Raw genomic sequence first — 20,594 nt, 5'->3', positions numbered from 1 at the left:
ACTTGATTGATTTTTTTCTCAGATATAAGTATGAGAAATGACAGAAAGAAACAACAATTGGAAAAGAAGCATTGCATAAGAACAGGATGTCTCTGAAATGGACGTCAGTCTTTCTGCTGATACAGCTCAGTTTTTACTTTAGCTCTGGAAGTTGTGGAAAGGTGCTGGTGTGGCCCACAGAATACAGCCATTGGATAAATATGAAGACAATCCTGGAAGAGCTTGTTCAGAGGGGTCATGAGGTGACTGTGTTGACATCTTCGGCTTCTATTCTTGTCAATGCCAGTAAATCATCTGCTATTCAATTTGAAGTTTATCCTACGTCTTTAACTAAAAATGATTTCGAAGATTCTCTTCTGAAAATGCTTGATAGATGGACATATGTTATTTCAAAAGATACATTTTGGTCATATTTTTCACAATTACAAGAATTGTGTTGGGAATATTATGACTATAGTTACAAGCTCTGTAAAGATGCAGTTTTGAATAAGAAACTTATGACAAAACTACAAGAGTCAAAGTTTGATGTCGTTCTGGCAGATGCCCTTAATCCCTGTGGTGAGCTACTGGCCGAGCTATTTAACATGCCCTTTCTGTACAGTCTCCGCTTCTCTGTTGGCTACACGTTTGAGAAGCATGGTGGAGGATTTCTGTTCCCCCCTTCCTATGTACCTGTTGTTATGTCAGAATTAAGTGATCAAATGATTTTCACAGAGAGGATAAAAAATATGATACATATGCTTTATTTTGACTTTTGGTTTCAAATTTATGATCTGAAGAAGTGGGACCAGTTTTATAGTGAAGTTCTAGGTAAGTCATGTGTCTAATTGGTGCTTATTAAGTTCTAACATTTCTGTGCCTTTGAAGGTGAGCTTATATAAATATAATGTCAGAAGATAGTGTTTTTAAGGGAAATTATGTATTGCAAATGTAAGATGATCTATCAATCTCAAAAATATTATAGAATGTTGACCTTATAGAATCAGAACCCTGGGTCCATCACTACTACAGGACACCCAGAGAGTGATAAACCTTCAATGTAAAGCACTTATGATTTCTTTAAACCATCACATATCATTTTGCTACACATTTTTTTATCTTTAAAAAAAGTCAATAGATACTTCAAGAAACATCTTCATGAAGGCAGACACATAAATTTAGTATTTACACATATTTCTAGAAAAATTATCAATGCAGGATTGAGGAATTTGTTTCTCTTTGAGTACCTCAGTTTCCTCATTTAGAAATTAAATTTTGTTTTTCATGTAAGAAGGATTCCCTCACAGTTGAGAAATATAGTGGCTTTACTCCAGAAACAGAAGCCTAAAACTTGAGATTTCTAATGTTCATACATTCCTTCAATAACAGCTTGACAATTATTTCTTTCAAAAACTGAAATCTTGTTGAAAGTGAACATCTAAGTTTTAATCTATATTTTATTAAACTGCATCTCTGCATCAAAGAAAATAGGGGCCAAATTAAGGGAGAGCACATATCTCTATGTCAATAAATTCTGAAAATTTTTTAATTCTCATTTGTAAATATATTTATTTAAAAAATCTAATTATATTAAGATCTTAAGATGAATCAAGACAGTAGTAGGTATAAAGATTTCAGTGTTAAGCTAAAAAAACTCATGGTTTACTTGGAGAACCAAGGATCAAGGGACTAGCTTAATAAATTGTAGACGCTAGAGTACTTCCTGGAAAGCTGTTTTCATGGGTAAGATGAATTACTTGTGGAACTGAAAGAGTTGTTTAAAGGTATATTTGTTACTATTGCAGCATCAGAGAGAAGACAAATACGTATTTAAGTTCATAGGAGCTACATTAGCCCATTCTCACACTGCTATATAGAAATACCTGAGACTGGGTAATTTATAAAGAAAAGAAGTTTAATAGACTCATGGTTCCACATGGCTGGGATGCCTCAAGAAACTTAGAATCATGGTGAAAGGCTAAGGGGAAGCAAGCTTGGATCTTCTCACTTAGTGGCAGGAGAGAGAAGTGCAAGCAGGGGAAATGCTAGACACTTATAAAACTATCAGATCTCATGAGAACTCACTCAATATGATGAGAACAGCATGGAGGAATCCACCCCATGATCCAATCACCTGCCACTGGGTCCCTCCCTCAACACATGGGGATTATGGGAATTATAATTCAAGATGAGAGGAGATTAGATTTGGGTGGGAACAGCCAAACCATATTAGTGACTTATTTTAATAATTATTTATGATTGTGAATATACTGATGTTACATTAAAGATGTAATTTCTTCTTACAGATCTCTGAATACTTTGCCTTCCTTACGTATACATATGAGCAATATATGCAATATATAAAATTTAAATTATGACTATATATAAATGTATTTATATATATTTTATCAATGCACAGACATTTTATATATCTTTGGGTATGTTATTCCAAGTCCTTTCAGGAAAATACCTGCATATTCAAATAACAATTCTCATGTTAGCTACTTTTTGTTTTGTTTTGTTTTGTTTTTTTCCATCAGGAAGACCCACTACATTATTTGAGACAATGGGAAAAGCTGAAATGTGGCTCATTCGAACCTATTGGGATTTTGAATTTCCCCGCCCATTCTTACCAAATGTTGATTTTGTTGGAGGACTTCACTGTAAACCAGCCAAACCCTTGCCTAAGGTAAATGTATTCTTGTTTCATTTGTTTGCTTGACATTTTCAGAAGGAATGGCTGGATATATTTCTTTCAGAGTGTTTAACTCAGAGTGAGGGGAATATGGGAGGTCAGAAAAAAGGACTTGCTGCTAGAAAATCATGTATTTCTATACTATCACAAGTATGTGGATGTTATTGTCATTAAAGACCAAAGAGGATTACTAGGGAGATTTTGAAAACAGGGTTAGTTAAAGTAAGGCCTTCGTTGTGCAACCCAAAATTAGTATGATTCATTTCTTCAAAAATATTTGTAGAGTGATTAATACAAACCACAGGTAAGTGCTGGATTTTCAGAGAATAAAGGTAGCACAGTTTCTGCTCCCTCATGCCTTACAATGTACTTCGAAAGATAGAATAAAAACAAGTGAAAAAGGAAAGTCTAAAAGTGTTATAAGGAAAGACCACAACGATAAAGAAATATGCAGAAGAGATCCCAAACTCATCGACAATTAAAGTGAGTACTCAATAATGTGCAGAGATAGGTGAAATGATGAGGGGGTGAGAAAGACACAAAAAGAAAAACAGAGGCCAAGCAAGGTGGCTCACTCCTATAATCCCTGCACTTTGGGAGGCAGAGAAAGGATGATTGCTTGGGCTCAGGAGGTTGAGACCAGCCTGGGCAACATGGTAAAACCTCATCTCTAACAAAAGTAAAAATAATAGCTAGGCATGGGGGTGTGTGCCTGTAGTCTCATAGTCCCAGCTACTTAAGAGGCTGAGGCAGGAGGCTTGCTTGAGTCTGGGGGCAGAGGCTGCAGTGAGCTGAGACCACACCACTGAACTCTAGCCTGTGCGACGGAGTGAGACTGTCTCAAAAACAAACAAAAGAACAAAAAAGTAAAGGCTTGCATTAAGAAAAAAAGTAGAAAAGCAGTAAGGGCAGTTCCCAGGACTCCAAATTTAGTTTACAGGAAAAGGTTGAGTAAAGAGTCAATGATGGGCCGGGTGCAGTGGCTCACGCCTGTAATCCCAGCACTTTGGGAGGCCGAGGCAGGCAGATCACCTGAGGTCAGGAGTTCAAGATCGGACTGGCCAGCATGGTGAAACCCCGTCTCTACTAAAAATACAAAAGTTAGCCAGGCATGTTGACAGGTGACTGTAATAGCAGCTACTCGGGAAGCTGAGGCAGGAGAATCGCTTGAACCCGGGAGGCGGAGGTTGCAGTGAGCCGAGATCACGCTATTGCACAACAGCCTGAGCAACAGAGTGAGACTCTGTCTCAAAAAATATATATATATATGTGTATATATATGTATATGTGTGTGTATATATATATGTGTATATATGTGTATATATATGTATATATATATATGTATATATGAAATTTGATATACCCATTAAGGACAATGGAGAGCTACTGAAAATAGTTAAGAAATGAAGAGATATGATCAGATTTCCTTTCAAAAAAATCCCAATATTCCCAATATATAATATTACAAAAAGGCACGTTTATAAAATGTAAAGATCATTTAGGAAATTTTACATGAGTTTAGGCAATCATGACTACTTTTACAATAGTAATCACAACTTCATATTGTGCTGTGTGGAAAAAATGTAGTTACCACAGATGAAACACTTAAGTTGTCTCTGACACATAGCCAGTGATCCAAAAATATTGTTGATATTATGATTATTTTAGTCATTATTTCTAATACTTTAAATTAGCTAACATGTGCCAGCCATTTAAGATATCAGTCTTCATTTAATAGTGATTGATTTTCCAACACATCAAGATTATATTCTTTAGCAAAGTCCTAGAGAACAGATACTCTGTGTACTTGTTTAAATGTAAATGTTTAAGTTTGGGCAGTCAGTTGAGCAAGCTGGAAAGCTAAAGTTGTATTGTAAAGATGGAGGCTCTTCATTAATATTCTAGCTTAAAAGGTAATTCTGTGTACTCTTATCTTATTCTCAAAAAAAAAACTTCTCACTCACATTAAAAGAAAGTGATAGTGCCAGTAGCAGGGGGAAGAGAGTAGGAGAATAAGGAGGACAGGGATAAATGACTAGTAGTACAATAGTGATTATTACTAATACTAGCATGATCTCAGCTCACTGCAACCTCCACCCTCCAGGTTCAAGCGATCTGATTCTCCTGCCTCAGCCTCCCAAGTAGCTGGGATTACAGGCACCTGCCAACACACCTGACTAATTTTTGTATTATTAGTAGAGGCAGAGTTTCGCCACGTTGGCCAGGCTGGTCTTGAACTCCTGACCTCAGGTGATCCACTTGCCTCAACCTCTCAAAGTGCTGGGATTACAAGTGTGAGCCTCCATTATTGTTAACTTGCAGAAGGTAGACTTGAATCCAAGTAAATAATTGTGAAACTGCTTCTCTAACTCTTTTGTACACAAAATAATTGTTGCCATAAATTTGCTTGCTTTTCCATTATGTATTAGATTCTCAGATAATGTTTGTATATTTCAAAAGAATAAGACTCTTGCCGAAAAGTATCAAGTGTTTGATGCCTATCATATAGGCATTGCCATTATAATATACTCACATGAAACTGTACAGAGGATAAATTATGATGGTAAGATTCAATATTGGTAGCAAATATTCATTAAAAAACTGGAAAGAATTCAAATATCTTACATTAAGAAATGGTTAAAAATTTATATAATGTGCATACCAAGCCATTACAATCCTTTTTTCAAAAAAAATGTTTAATTACACTGTCAGCCATGGTACAGGTATAGTTGGAAATTAAGGAACAAAATGATGAGTAGAACAAGATCACAATTTTTTTGTAGAATAAAAAGGCATATACAATGAGAATAAAATTTTCTAAATAAACATCACACATGTACATTGAGTTATATAAATAGAATTAAACCCATAATGAAATGGTACACATTTTAAATTGAGATAGAGATATGGGTAAATGATTTTCTTTTTCTAAATTTTCATACTTTTATAAGACTACTTACGTTGATCTTCTATTACCATTACTTTCATAAAGACGTCACAGAATGAGATCAGTGCTGATCTGTCTATAAAGAGATGTTTTATTACTTCAATACTGGGTGGATGAAGAAGATTTTTGGCAGTGAATGAGACAAAACATTGAACTCAAGTTACATTAAATGTGGCTACAGGCAACTGCAATTACACTGAGTTCCTGGATGCCTCATGAATTATCTCTAATAGCCATACACTGAATCTCCAATTAAAACTGATGTCAGGCCAGGCACAGTGGCTCATGCCTGTAATCCCAGCACATTGGGAGGCTGAGGTGGGTGGATCACGAGGTCAGGAGGTCAAGACCAGTCTGGCCAAGATGGTGAAACCTGACTCTACTAAAAACTGAAAAATTAGCCAGGCGTGGTGGCAGGTGCCTGTAATCCCAGTTACTCAGGAGGCTGAGGCAGGAGAATTGCTTGAACCTGGGAGGCAGAGGTTGCAATGAGCCAAGATTGCATCATTGCACTCCAGCCTGGGTGACAGAGCAAGACTCTATCTCAAAAAAAAAAAAAGTCATGAAGTTAAATTATATTTTTGAAAAATACTTACCAATCTATGGTCTGCATTGACATATTTTAGAATTTCTTTTTTTATTTGTAAACAGTTTTATAAAGAAATTTCCCCCAATGATTAGGACCAGAAAGTATATTTGTTATGATAGAAGGGGTTGGTCATTATTTTACTGAGAAAAAAAGAATTTAGAACAAAAGGGACAACAGCAACAAAAAGATGAGTATACAATTTTCATATGATATCTAGGAAATGTATGGGTCTACATTTCTTTTTCTCTTACTCTTTTATTTTTTATTTTTATTTTTTTGGTGTGAGAATACATTGAGTGATGTGGCATTAGAGAATGGATTTAAGTTTAAAAACAGGAACACATCAGGAAACACAAGTCAGAATAATTCTCATTCATTTCGAAGCAAACACATATTCACCAGGAGCTTCATATAGTATGAGGGAGCTACTCTAGAGGGTGAGCAGATCTCCACTGGAGAAAGGCCTGGTGACCTCTCCCATTGTGGTTCAAGTGCTCCCTGTGAGACACGACAAAGTGATGATGAGGGTCCCTCACATTCAGTTATAAATAGCACATCAATTTCACAGTGTGATTTCAGGACAAAAGGTGTCATAGTCATACCTAAACAATGACCTGAGAAATAAGATCACTTAATTATGGAACTATATAGTATATAATACTGTATTATAAATGAAATTCTCAGAAATATTTCCCAGAAATTCCAAACCACAATACCAGACTGTTGAATGTGAGTGATGCTTATACTTCAGCTTTTAAGGCTTTTTGGGGGGTGAGGGTATCGGGGGGAAGTGAGGGGTAGTGCGGTAAGACTAGGAAACTCTAAGTGAAATATAAATGGTTAGAGAGCTAAAGAAGCTAAATAAATGTAGATGTAAAATCATTCTAATTGTAACTAACTTTTCCTCATTGCTCATAGACATGTAATGGCTCCAATGACTCCTAACTAAAAGAACTGAACAGAAAACAATAAAATAAAATGGCCCCAAATAAACACAAGAGATTTAGTAGAATTACAAAAAAAATAGAATTAAAGCCAAGTAAAGCTACCTTCAATAACCTATGTTAGTAATTATAATATTATAAATAAAGTGTCTGGGTGTAATATTTTCTAGCATTATCTCTTCCTACTGCAGTGTCATAGTTTTCAGTTCTTCCTTACACACACATACATACATGCATATGCACACATATTTACACAAATTTGCATGAAAGATCCCACATATATTATATTACACATCTCCTTTCAAAGCAACTGAATGATTAGGTCAGTTTAAAAAATTACTCCAATAGCTTCTGACTTTCTCTTCTTAGGTGTATGTAACAATCCTGTCAATAGTGTTTTCTATGCTGTTGCTCTTTTCTGATAGAACAAATTCTTTCTTCACAGGAAATGGAAGAGTTTGTGCAGAGCTCTGGAGAAGATGGTATTGTGGTGTTTTCTCTGGGGTCAATGATCAGTAACATGTCAGAAGAAAGGGCCAACAAGATTGCATCAGCCCTTGCCCAGATCCCACAAAAGGTTAGATAAAGTGCCCTAATTGTGAATGGCTACGAAATGAATCTGTTAAACTCTTCAAGAGTCCATTACAGAAATGTTCTGCCTGAAAATTTAACTGCTATGATAGTTCTAATTATCTCAGACATCTGTTCAAAACAAAAAACATATATGGAAGATCTTAAGATCATAACGAGAGGAGTTTCGATTGATAATAATGTTGGCATTAATATTGTGATCAGAAGGAAATACATTTAACAGGTGCTAGTGAAGTTTCATATTATCATGGTATGGTAGGCAGGTACATAGAAATCACTAAATTCTGCCCTGTCATTTGCTCCTTTTGGTTTACAGGATTTTAGAAAGTAGATATTATCAAAAAGCAGTTAAATTTTAATAAGTTACTGTACTATCACAATAACAATAAGCAGGTGTTGAAAAAACTTTGAAATGCATCATGTAGCTTCATCTTACCAAGCAATCTGGCTGTTTTTACTTCCCATGTATTGGAATAGGTCTATTTAGTGTTCTGTTCAGGGTGCCATTCAGAGAAAGAATGTCCTAGCCTGACAAACTGCTACTCTGGAAGTACCCACCTAGCCAAGTAGATTTAGAGAAAAAAAAAAAAAATTGTCTGCTCTGCTGGCTTGGGTGCCGCTAATGTCTTAAGCAGAAAAATGTAATGGAAAGGGTGGATATAGAATCCTGCTTTTAAGGTAGACTGTGTGTATTATTAAATGTGGCCCAACAAAGGCTATGCTCTAAGAATCAGATTAGTGCCTTCTGCAGATTAAGAAGGAGCAGAAAACTTAAATAAACATGGTTGGAATTTATTTTCTAATCTCTACAATCTTTGTGTATTTTCAATTTACATTTTAGTTTCTTATCTGACATAGCCCTCTCCGAATGATCTATGCAAGTTTTTGCTGAAAACACAGAGTTACTTTAACACTCCCATATGAAATACAAGGTCAACACTTGTAAATTCTACTCCAGTTTATAAAGATTGCTTGGGAATTCTAAAATCAGTACCTTAGTTTAGTACTAGACATGGTAATGACTGGCTGTAGCTGACCATATATCAATGCTGTCAATGCTATGTAGTGCGTCATCCAAGTGTGAAAGATCAGTTAAGCAAAATGTGGCAAAATACAATTTTATCCATTTTCAGCATCTGTATTGTTAATCATGAATTGTCAATGGGTTCTTTTTTCCTACATTGTTAGCATTTACAAAAGTAGCAATACTGATAACAGTCTGAATTTGTGTCAAACACTGCCACTTGAAATTTTTCCTGAAAGTAGCACTTGATAGTTAGCAAATTAAAAGAAATTACACATACTACATATGTAGCATTATTTCTCACCATATGCACAGTTTAAATATTTAGTCTTTTGTAATCAATGATGTCAAATTCATAAAATAACTTATGACTAGTAGACAAGTGGATATAAGTAAACTCTTCTCATATCACTCAAAAATTGATAAATATTAAATTTGGAAGGTTACAGCTAGTATAAACTATGTAAAATAAATGTATAGGTTATTACTAATTTACTACTTTTTTTGTACTAGATTTAAGACTAACCGTTCTTAAATATTTGAATATTTCATTGATAATCTTGTGAACCCCAAATATCTGAGACAGGTCTCAGTACATTTAGAAAGTTTATTTTTGCCAACTTGAAGCAGGGAGGAGGCATTCCTTTGAGTTTCTTATTAGCCTCTCCAAGGAGGCAATCAGATATGCATTTATCTCAGAGAGCAGAGGTGTGCCTTTGAATAGAATGGGAGGCAGTGATTTGCTTAGTGACTTTGGGGCCCCAAGGCTTATTTTCCTTTTACATTAAAAAAAAATCTTTTGGAGAAAGCATTTTAGAAGAAAATGAGTCTCTGGTCTCAGGTTTTCTTCTGATCTCTAATGGCAACGATGATTTATTCCTAAGCAGTTCCTGAGTTATTAGGAAAGTTCATCTTTAGTAAGTTGTGAAGTCTCATGTCCTATGAAGACAAAATAAAGGGAGGAAGGGAGAAAAACAAAACCAAACAAAAGAACAATCCTGTAAAATTAATATAGGCCACATTACTCTGAAGTCCATATATCAGTAGGCAGGTATGAAAGTGGATTATGTATGTAAATTGGTTGCTGTTATTTTCTTCTGAAGTCGAAGTTGTCCAGCTTAATTTGTAGGGCTTTATGAAAGCATGGCTTAGTTTACAGTGACTCCAAATTAGGAAAAATGGTGGGGCAGGGGAGGAAAATAAATCTGAAGACAATATTTTGAAGATGTGTGGCCATGAAAAAATTAGAATTCAGTCTAAACTGTAGACTGTAATAAAAATTGAAAATCATTAGGCAAGACTGTAATCTAACAACAGGTGCACAGTAATTTTTGAAACATAATTTTTCTCTCTTCAGTTTCCCAATTTTACTAAAGTCAAACCATGGTAGAACTGATTTGCTTTATTATACTTGGCCTGATTATTTGTATACAGAAGAGGAAGAATAATTTGTTATTTACATAGGCTTTTAAAGTGGCTTTGATGGAACTTTGTCTTATAGAAAGAATCTCAGATAAGACTTTTTTAAAGCTGAGGCAAATCATAGATTTGTACCATCAAATATCTATGAGTTGGGTGAATTCCTCTCTTCTTGGGGTTCAAAAATAAACTTGGTGATCCTGGGCCTGTCAGAAAGTTACATTCTTTGCTTAACACAGTTCAGGAACCCTGTACAGGGACCTTATAGATGAAGGTGTGAGGCCAGTTTTCTCAAGGGCCTTTTATTGGCTCCATAAGTCAAGTTTGATTCCCTAAAGGAAAGCACACAATTCCTGTGAAAGCCTTGGTAAAATAAGTGGTTTCTCCAATTGTGTTTTGTTATAAATGAAAATAGATTCTTATTGCACTTATGCAAATAACTATATTGACAAAAGTAAAAAATACTCACAAATAGTTTCCAAATTCTGAAGAAATCAGGTAGAGGGAAACAAATATGTTCTAAATTTTGTTCATAAGCATATATTAAATTGTTAAAAGCTGTTAATAGCTCAAAAAAAAAGAATCCTTGACTCTAAAAAAAAAAACAAAACAGAGGATCAGCAATGTTTTAAGCAAAGTCATAAAGATTACTTTAGTTTTCTATTAGTTCAGTCCATGTAGTTAATTCCTGTTCTGCTTGATATTCATGAACATTTTAGTTCTCCATGAGTCCTGAAAGTTTTTCTTCTATTATAATGTCACAATCTCCAAAATTATTGAAAACCTTTTTTGAAGAGCACCTGTTAGAATTTTATGGCTGATTATAAAACCACCTTCTAAAGAGGACCGAAGTCAGACAATTGTCTGTGGATGACAAAAAGTTTTAGGGCAGCCTCAGTCAAAGACACAATGCACAAGGAAATTTGTTACTTCTGTGGCACACAATAACTTAACAAATATAATTGTTACTGATAATGTACACACTAAGTCATATGAGAATTATAGGAGTTTCCCATAATTTTGGAACACATACCAATAACATATTTATAGAAATACAGCTCAAAAAGACCAAACACCATTTCATATTTGAAAATGTTTCCTGTATAATTTTTATACCAAATAAGCCAAATTATGTCATTTTTGGACTTTATGGAAACATAAATTAAAGGATTACTTAGGTCAGAAAAAAACATAATTTATTAATTTGTTTGGAAAATTTCTCAACTATCAAAGGTTTAAAACACTTAATATCAGAGGTAAGATAAATCATTCATTTGACTAAACTGGTAACTCAAGGGATTTCAAAAAAAGGCAAAAATCTTCATTCTTTGAGAGAGGAGACTCAATTTTCCAAACAATAAGCCCTAATAAAACAGCATGAAGCCAAATAAGTTTGTGTTTCAAAATTGTATGAACAATCTACAAAATTCTAATCCTGACCATAAGATATAACTTTCCTGAGCCTTTCATAACCTTTATAATCTTTATTAAGAAGTCAGGTTATGCTTCCAGAAAACCTTGTTAATCTGACACAGGGGCCCATATGTTGGTCTTGCATTAGTGTGTCTTTGACATTAATGATCAATTTATAAATAAACTAACTTATTTTATCTCTCAGTATCAGTTCTTACAATCTCACACACCCACCTCTTCTGTGATAGTCCCTGGACCTTGAGGAGCTGAATAGCTTTTAGAAAACACTGTTAGCATTATGCCACAACAAACAGAACTTGAGGAAAAAAACTTAAATGAGTTGAAAATGAAGGATAGTGTTGCTATTTCACACCCTTTATAGTTTAGCTTTGAAACCAAAATGATAACAGTCTTTTCCCAAAACAAACCTTACTGCCTGTGGACTAGATTGCTTAATGCCACAGGGTTAGAAGTTATGATAACCTTACTTAATTCAAGATGTGGATATTTTCATTAAACCAACATCAATGTCTTATTTATTAAAAAAATTACACAAGCAAAGATCATTCTATTTTGGGCTTGGTTTACAGTTTTGTAACCCCTATGTCAAATTTTGACAACTTAAAGTATTTGGCAAGAATAACTATGAAATTGCTTGATTAATAAATGCAAACAAAAATGTATGCTGGAAATTTTTAAGACATTTCTAATATTATCATACTTTAGCAATAATTGTAAAGCTATCTTATTTATAAAAGATTTTATTTAAGTTACATAAACTTGAAAAAGTATTTGACTAGTCTTTTTTTCTGGCAAAGTATTTAATTCAAGCACTTTTATTTTCTTGAGCCAATTAATTAGAGCTCTTTTATATATTTTCAGTAGTGAAACTTTGTGTACGAAACACATAATTCCAGACACATGTTAAGCATGCCAATAGAAGTACATCTTATAGATTTATGAAAACTACTTTTTGCCATATTAGACTTCCAAATTCTTGATAACCTGTTTCAATAGGTAATCTGTATGAATACTTGATCACCATAGGCAGTTTTAAGCTAAATAGTCTTAAATTTGCATATTGAAAGAAACCAAGTGAAAATCAAATAGCAAAATTTACACCATGAGGTACAGAGAGAAAAAATTTGGTGTGCTGGAAGGAAAATAAAATGGATTTAATTGCCTATTAAACATAAAATTATAGAAATTATAATGGCCTTTTAAATATATGCAAACACATTACACACACACACACAAAAGATTCTATGGCTTTTACTTCAGAACTTTAGCCATGAGATAAAAAAAATTGACCAGCTTGCAGACAAAAACCTGTTGAATCCATACTGTGGTTTTTATCTTAATAGAAAAATAAAAACAAATTTAAAGCAAGAAGAAAAGAAATTTTTTTAAAAAGAGAGAACTTAGGAACTCTATAGCTTGCAGGACAACTTTAAGCCTCTTAATGTATATGTGCCCAAAGACCATATTACCTTCATTTTACATAAATTCTGCCAAGTAGAGGTGTCATAAATCCTAACGGGCGATATCAGGGGATCATTCCTCTTGTTTTCTCCTCATTCTTAGATTATTTATTCCCCACTTTTCTTCCTAAATGGAGAAACTGAGCTGTGGCCTAGGGTTTATGTGTGGTCAATCAATGTGTGCTGCTTGTGGGCAGCACTCCACAGTGTGTCACCACTGAGTTGTTTCCACCCTCTTACATGACTCAGTTTCTCTCTCCAGAGGTCTATGACCTCTGAGAGGGCTCAAAATGCTGGGTGATCTGCTCTTATATGTGTTTCCTGGACTAGCCTGGTTTTAAAAGTTAATTTTTGTTGGGGATTTCCCTGCAGGGACACTGAATGTCATAGGGGGTCAAGCCCAAGACACTCCCACAAGGCCCCCAGTCACTTAGGGGTGCCTTTTGGCTGAGAGGAGCAAATGCTCTTTCTCTTTGGAGATGGGAAAACTCAGTCTCTCATTTACCTATGTAAACCATAGTTCAGTGTCTCATGCAAATCCACACAGACAAGCCAAATCTAGATTAATTTGGGGAATAAAAACAATAGAGGAGACCCTTTACAATGCATCTCCAAACTAGAATTAGGATCCTTAAACAACAACTTCCTAGGAGGAAAAAAATTACAACAGTCAATATTACTTCCTGTAATCTGTACTCAGCCACCCCCTACTTTTAACTCTCATCTGCCATTACACATGCCGAGGTAAAATCCTCTCACAGTACAAGGTAATCTGCGGTAATCGCAAAGCCAAAGAGGTCAGGTCATTCAACATAGGAAAACAGAGCTTTAGACTGAAGAAAAAATCTGCCCACAACTCTTGTAACTCCATAAAGAAAACAGAACACTCCCAAAGTGGTGAGTGGTGCCCTTGTTCTGAATTCTTTAAAAGAGTTCAAGTCATTAGAAGCCTTCTCTAGATTTTTTGTACTGCAAATGGCACAAGGCAAAAGGAGGTATAGGGTGGAAGAAAAGTAAACAAAAGAACATTTGTTTTTTTGAAGACAGGAAGCAAACACAGAAACAAAGAGCATGGTTTTTAGGTTTTGTTTTGTTTTGTTTTGTTTTCTCTTTTGCGTCTGCAAAGAATTTTAGCCAAATTAGACAGGCTTTGTTACCCACAATTTGGAATTTTCACTCAGATTTGATCAAGTCAGGTAAAGTTTGTCAAATCTGATGGGAGAAATACTGGAATGTACAAAAAAAAAATCCCAAAAATGTGATCACTAAGCACTGTAATGGTAAGGAGAAATTAAGTCGAGCTAGTTGGTAAACATTAACCAAGACAAAACCCCAATTCAGCTATTTACCTAAGGATGGGTTTCAGGCAAAAACTGCCCTCTGCCATCCTAGAATCAAGAAAGAAACCTCAAATTCATCCTCCCTCCTGGGAATGAGCTCAAACTCCATAGTTACCTGACTTCCATTGTCATCGAAACAGGAAATATTGCCTTTCTTGTAGGAAGCAAGTAAAAACTCCAAAAAAAAAAAAAAAAAAAAGGAGTTGTACAGCAAAATAAACTTTAGATCTTGACTGAATTTTGGGGTATTAGGGATTCTCTGGAGGGGTTGCTCCCAGACCTCAGCCAATTGTCTTATTTTTTTTTGTTTGTTTCTTTTTTTTTTTTTTTAATTATACTTTAGGTTTTAGGGTACATGTGCACAATGTGCAGGTTTGTTACATATGTATCCATGTGCCATGTTGATTTCCTGCACCCATTAGCTCATCATTTAGCATTAGGTATATCTCCTAATGCTGTCCCCGCCTCCCCCACCCCCCACCCCACAACAGTACCCGGAATGTGATGTTCCCCTTCCTGTGTTCATGAGTTCTCATTGTTCAATTCCCACCTATGAGTGAGAACATGCGGTGTTTGGTTTTTTGTCCTTGCGATAGTTTACTGAGAATGATGTTTTCCAGTTTCATCCATGTCCCTACAAAGGACACGAACTCATCATTTTTTATGGCTGCATAGTATTCCATGGTGTATATGTGCCACATTTTCTTAATCCAGTCTATTGTTGTTGGACATTTGGGTTGGTTCCAAGTCTTTGCTATTGTGAATAGTGCCGCAATAAACATACATGTGCATGTGTCTTTATAGCAGCATGATTTATACTCCTTTGGGTATATACCCAGTAATGGGATGGCTGGGTCAAATGGTATTTCTAGTTCTAGATCCCTGAGGAATCGCCACACTGACTTCCACAATGGTTGAACTAGTGGTTGAACTAGTTTACAGTCCCACCAACAGTGTAAAAGTGTTCCTATTTCTCCACATCCTCTCCAGCACCTGTTGTTTCCTGATTTTTTAATGATGGCCATTCTAACTGGTGTGAGATGGTATCTCACTGTGGTTTTGATTTGCATTTCTCTGATGGCCAGAGATGGTATCTCACTGTGGTTTTGATTTGCATTTCTCTGATGGCCAGTGATGATGGGCATTTTTTCATGTGTCTTTTGTCTGCATAAATGTCTTCTTTTGAATCCTTTGGGTATATACCCAGTAATGGGATGGCTGGGTCAAATGGTATTTCTAGTTCTGGATCCCTGAGGAATCGCCACACTGACTTCCACAATGGTTGAACTAGTTTACAGTCCCACCAACAGTGTAAAAGTGTTCCTATATCTCCACATCCTCTCCGGCACCTGTTGTTTCCTGACTTTTTAATGATCGCCATTCTAACTGGTGTGAGATGGTATCTCATTGTGGTTTTGATTTGCATTTCTCTGATGGCCAGTGATGATGAGCATTTCTTCATGTGTTTTCTGGCTGCATAAATGTCTTCTTTTGAGAAGTGTCTGTTCATGTCCTTTGCCCACTTTTTGATGGGGTTGTTTGTTTTTTTCTTGTAAATTTGTTTGAGTTCATTGTAGATTCTGGATATTAGCCCTTTGTCAGATGAGTAGGTTGCAAAAATTTTCTCCCATTCTGTAGGTTGCCTGTTCACTCTGATGGTAGTTTCTTTTGCTGTGCAGAAGCTCTTTAGTTTAATGAGATCCCATTTGTCAATTTTGGCTTTTGTTGCCATTGCTTTTGGTGTTTTAGACATGAAGTCCTTGCCCACGCCTATGGCCTGAATGGTATTGCCTAGGTTTTCTTGTAGGATTTTAATGGTTTTAGGTCTAACATTTAAGTCTTTAATCCATCTTGAATTAATTTTTGTATAAGGTGTAAGGAAGGGATCCAGTTTCAGCTTTCTACATATGGCTAGCCAGTTTTCCCAGCATCATTTATTAAATAGGGAATCCTTTCCCCATTTCTTGTTTTTGTCAGGTTTGTCAAAGATCAAATAGTTGTAGATATGCGGCATCATTTCTGAGGGCTCTGTTCTGTTCCATTGATCTATATCTCTGTTGTGGTACCAGTACCATGCTGTTTTGGTTACTGTAGCCTTGTAGTATAGTTTGAAGTCAGGTAGCGTGATGCCTCCAGCTTTGTTCTTTTGGCTTAGGATTGTCGTGGTAATGCGGGCTCTTTTTTGGTTCCATATGAACTTTAAAGTAGTTTTTTCCAATTCTGTGAAGAAAGTCATTGGTAGCTTGATGGGGATGGCATTGAATCTATAAATTACTTTGGGCAGTATGGCCATTTTCACGATATTGATTCTTCCAACCCATGAGCATGGAATGTTCTTCCATTTGTTTGTATCCTCTTTGATTTCATTGAGCAGTGGTTTGTAGTTCTCCTTGAAGAGGTCCTTCACATCCCTTGTAAGTTGGATTCCTAGGTATTTTATTCTCTTTGAAGCAATTGTGAATGGGAGTTCACTCATGATTTGGCTCTCTGTTTGTCTGTGATTGGTGTACAAGAATGCTTGTGATTTTTGTACATTGATTTTGTATCCTGAGACTTTGCTGAAGTTGCTAAGGGATCAATTCAACAAGAAGAGCTAACTATCCTAAATATATATGCACCCAACACAGGAGCACCCAGATTCATAAAGCAAGTCCTGAGTGACCTACAAAGGGACTTAAACTCCCACACAATAATAATGGGAGATTTTAACACCCCACTGTCAACATTAGACAGATCATCTAGACAGAAAGTTAACAAGGATATCCAGGAATTGAACTCAGCTCTAAACAAAGTGGACCTAATAGACATCTACAGAACTCTCCACCCCAAATCAACAGAATATACATTCTTTTCAGCACCACAACACACCTATTCCAAAATTGACCACATAGTCGGAAGTAAAGCTCTCCTCAGCAAATGTAAAAGAACAGAAATTATAACAAACTGTCTCTCAGACCACAGTGCAATCAAACTAGAACTCAGGATTAAGAAACTCACTCAAAACTGCTCAACTACATGGAAACTGAACAACCTGCTCCTGAATGACTATTGGGTACATAATGAAATGAAGGCAGAAATAAAGATGTTCTTTGAAACCAACGAGAACAAAGACACAACCTACCAGAATCTCTGGGACACATTCAAAGCAGTGTGTAGAGGGAAATTTATAGCACTAAATGCCCACAAGAGAAAACAGGAAAGATCCAAAATTGACACCCTAACATCACAATTAAAAGAACTAGAAAAGCAAGAGCAAACACATTCAAAAGCTAGCAGAAGGCTAGAAATAACTAAAATCAGAGCAGAACTGAAGGAAATAGAGACACAAAAAACCCTTCAAAAAATTAATGAATCCAGGAGCTGGTTTTTTGAGAAGATCAACAAAATTGATAGACCGCTAGCAAGACTAATAAAGAAGAAAAGAGAGAAGAATCAAATAGATGCAATAAAAAATGAAAAAGGGGATATCACCACCGATCCCACAGAAATACAATCTACCATCAGAGAATACTACAAACACCTCTATGCAAATAAACTAGAAAATCTAGAAGAAATGGATAAATTCCTCGACAAATACACCCTCCCAAGACTAAACCAGGAAGAAGTTGAATCTCTGAATAGACCAATAACAGGTTCTGAAATTGTGGCAATAATCAATAGCTTACCAACCAAAAAGAGTCCAGGACCTGATGGATTCACAGCTGAATTCTACCAGAGGTACAAGGAGGAACTGGTACCATTCCTTCTGAAACTATTCCAATCGATAGAAAAAGAGGGAATCCTCCCTAACACATTTTATGAAGCCAGCATCATCCTGATACCAAAGCCAGACAGAGACACAACCAAAAAAGAGAATTTTAGACCAATATCCTTGATGAACATTGATGCAAAAATCCTCAATAAAATACTGGCAAACCGAATCCAGCAGCACATCAAAAAGCTTATACACCATGATCAAGTGGGCTTCATCCCTGGGATGCAAGGCTGGTTCAACATACGCAAATCAATAAATGTAATCCAGCATATAAACAGAACCAAAGACAAAAACCACATGATTATCTCAATAGATGCAGAAAAGGCTTTTGACAAAATTCAACAACCCTTCATGCTAAAAACTCTCAATAAATTAGGTATTGATGGGACGTATCTCAAAATAATAAGAGCTATCTATGACAAACCCACAGCCAATATCATACTGAATGGGCAAAAACTGGAAGCATTCCCTCTGAAAACTGGCACAAGACAGGGATGCCCTCTCTCACCGCTCCTATTCAACATAGTGCTGGAAGTTCTGGCCAGAGCAATCAGGCAGGAGAAGGAAATAAAGGGTATTCAATTAGGAAAAGAGGAAGTCAAACTGTCCCTGTTTGCAGATGACATGATTGTATATCTAGAAAATCCCATTGTCTCAGCCCAAAATCTCCTTAAGCTGATTAGCAATTGTCTTATTTTTTTGAGCCCTAAAGTTAGCTCATGCTGGTACCAAGCACTGATAGGACTTTTATCAAAAGTCAGGGAACCTCCACTCAGAATCTCTTGATGGTTACCAAAATATGAACCCTGAATATCTGAGACAGTTCTCAGTAAATTTAGAAAGTTTATTTTGCCAAGGTTGAAAATGTGCACCCATGACACAGCCTCAGGAGGTCCTGATGACATGTGTCCAAGGTGGTGGGGGGGGCAGTTTGGTTTTATACATTTTAGGGATACATGAGACATCAATCAACATATATAAGATGAACATTTGTTCCATCCAGAAATGGGGGACAAGTAGAAACAAAGGCAGAGCAACTTGAAGCATGGAACGGGCTTCCAGGTCATAGGTAGATAAGAGACAAATGGCTGAATTCCTTTGAGTTTCTGATTAGCCTCTCCAAATGAGGCAATTAGATATGCATTTATCTCAGTGTGCCAAGGGCTTACTTTGAATAGAATGGGAGGTAGATTTGCCCTGAGCAGCTTAACTTTTTCCTTTAGCATAAAGTTTGGGTTGCCAAGATTTATTTTCCTTTCACAATCTCATGTGTCTAGCTATTGTTAGAAATGTCATTATTTCTTTATATACCAAATTGATTATAAGAGTAAAGACATTAAATGTGGGTATTCAACTTACCTCAGATTTTTAGTAGTTCTCATTACTTGACATCACTTCTTCTTATTTCTTCATCTTTTATATGGATTAACTGATTATTAATCTCTTCAGAATTCTAACATGCTATGTTTTTAGAGTTCTATTCATTGAACAAGATATTTTCCTTGCCATAACAGGTTCTATGGAGATTTGATGGCAAGAAGCCAAATACTTTAGGTTCCAATACTCGACTGTACAAGTGGTTACCCCAGAATGACCTTCTTGGTAAGACTCTGGAGAACAAATACTGAATATATTAGTAACAGCCAATTAGAAGTGATAATAGTTCAACATAAAACAAACATATTTAGCATTTATTATTGGGAAGCTAAAAAAACAAATCAAATTTAACTACTTTATATTTATTTTCCTGTCAGTATAAAAAGAATACACTATAGTAGTTGGCATTTTATTACATATAGTCACATTCTTTATGGTCAGAATAAAAATCTCTTTGTTCAGGTGTAATTTCCTCACACAGGTTTTAAATAACTTCCTGGATTTTCTGTCTGTCTCCTATTTCTACAACTTTACCTCTGTTCTTTCCCCTATTGCAGGGTTATTTCAACAGGCACTGAAAAATAGCAGACACTCTTCTATTACCAGTAACTCTACTTTCTATGGGAATAAATCACCAATCTTTATCATGATAAAATGATAACACACTTCATGATGATGTGTAACCAGTCCTTCCTCAGCCCCACCTCCACCCTACTCCCTGCTGCCTTTAAAAAAAATTAAATATTTTAAATATTTTAAGTATTTAAATATTTTTTACATATGTAAATGTGACTTCATTATTTATAATACTTAAGAGACCATGTTCTTGTATATCCAATCTTATTTTTTTTTGCACATTTTAATTTTTTAATTAAGAATATGCTTTTTCATTTTGTTCACCTGGCAATTCCTCTGAAATTTGAAAACAATTTCAATGCACTTTTGTGGGTATAATGTTACCTAGGGAACAGTTTTGCTTTAAGTTCTTATATTGTGCATTTCTTATTCAATTCCAGTACCTTATAATTAATAATTTTGTTA

General features: G+C 35.6%; 1 protein-coding gene across 3 annotated transcripts in view; it reads left to right on the top strand.

The window, feature by feature from the left end:
• Positions 1-52: 52 nt before the first annotated feature.
• Positions 53-20,594, top strand: part of LOC116471979 (UDP-glucuronosyltransferase 2B15) — a 28,193-nt gene continuing 7,651 nt past the window's right edge. The window contains exons 1-5 of one of the 3 annotated variants that reach the window (XM_032158958.2): positions 87-399; positions 751-810; positions 2,520-2,668; positions 7,600-7,731; positions 19,691-19,778. In XM_032158958.2, coding sequence (XP_032014849.1) covers positions 87-399; positions 751-810; positions 2,520-2,668; positions 7,600-7,731; positions 19,691-19,778 — 742 coding nt within the window. Of the gene's footprint in view, positions 811-2,519; positions 2,669-7,599; positions 7,732-19,690; positions 19,779-20,594 lie in introns of all 3 variants that reach the window. The other 2 variants (XM_032158955.2, XM_032158957.2) reach the window with 2 other exon arrangements.

This window comes from Hylobates moloch, unplaced genomic scaffold (assembly GCF_009828535.3).
Source record: "Hylobates moloch isolate HMO894 unplaced genomic scaffold, HMol_V3 SCAFFOLD_6, whole genome shotgun sequence".
In the NCBI taxonomy this organism is placed as follows: domain Eukaryota; kingdom Metazoa; phylum Chordata; class Mammalia; order Primates; family Hylobatidae; genus Hylobates; species Hylobates moloch.
Note: the sequence above shows the minus strand (reverse complement) of the source record. Positions and strands in the feature narration are given on the sequence as shown.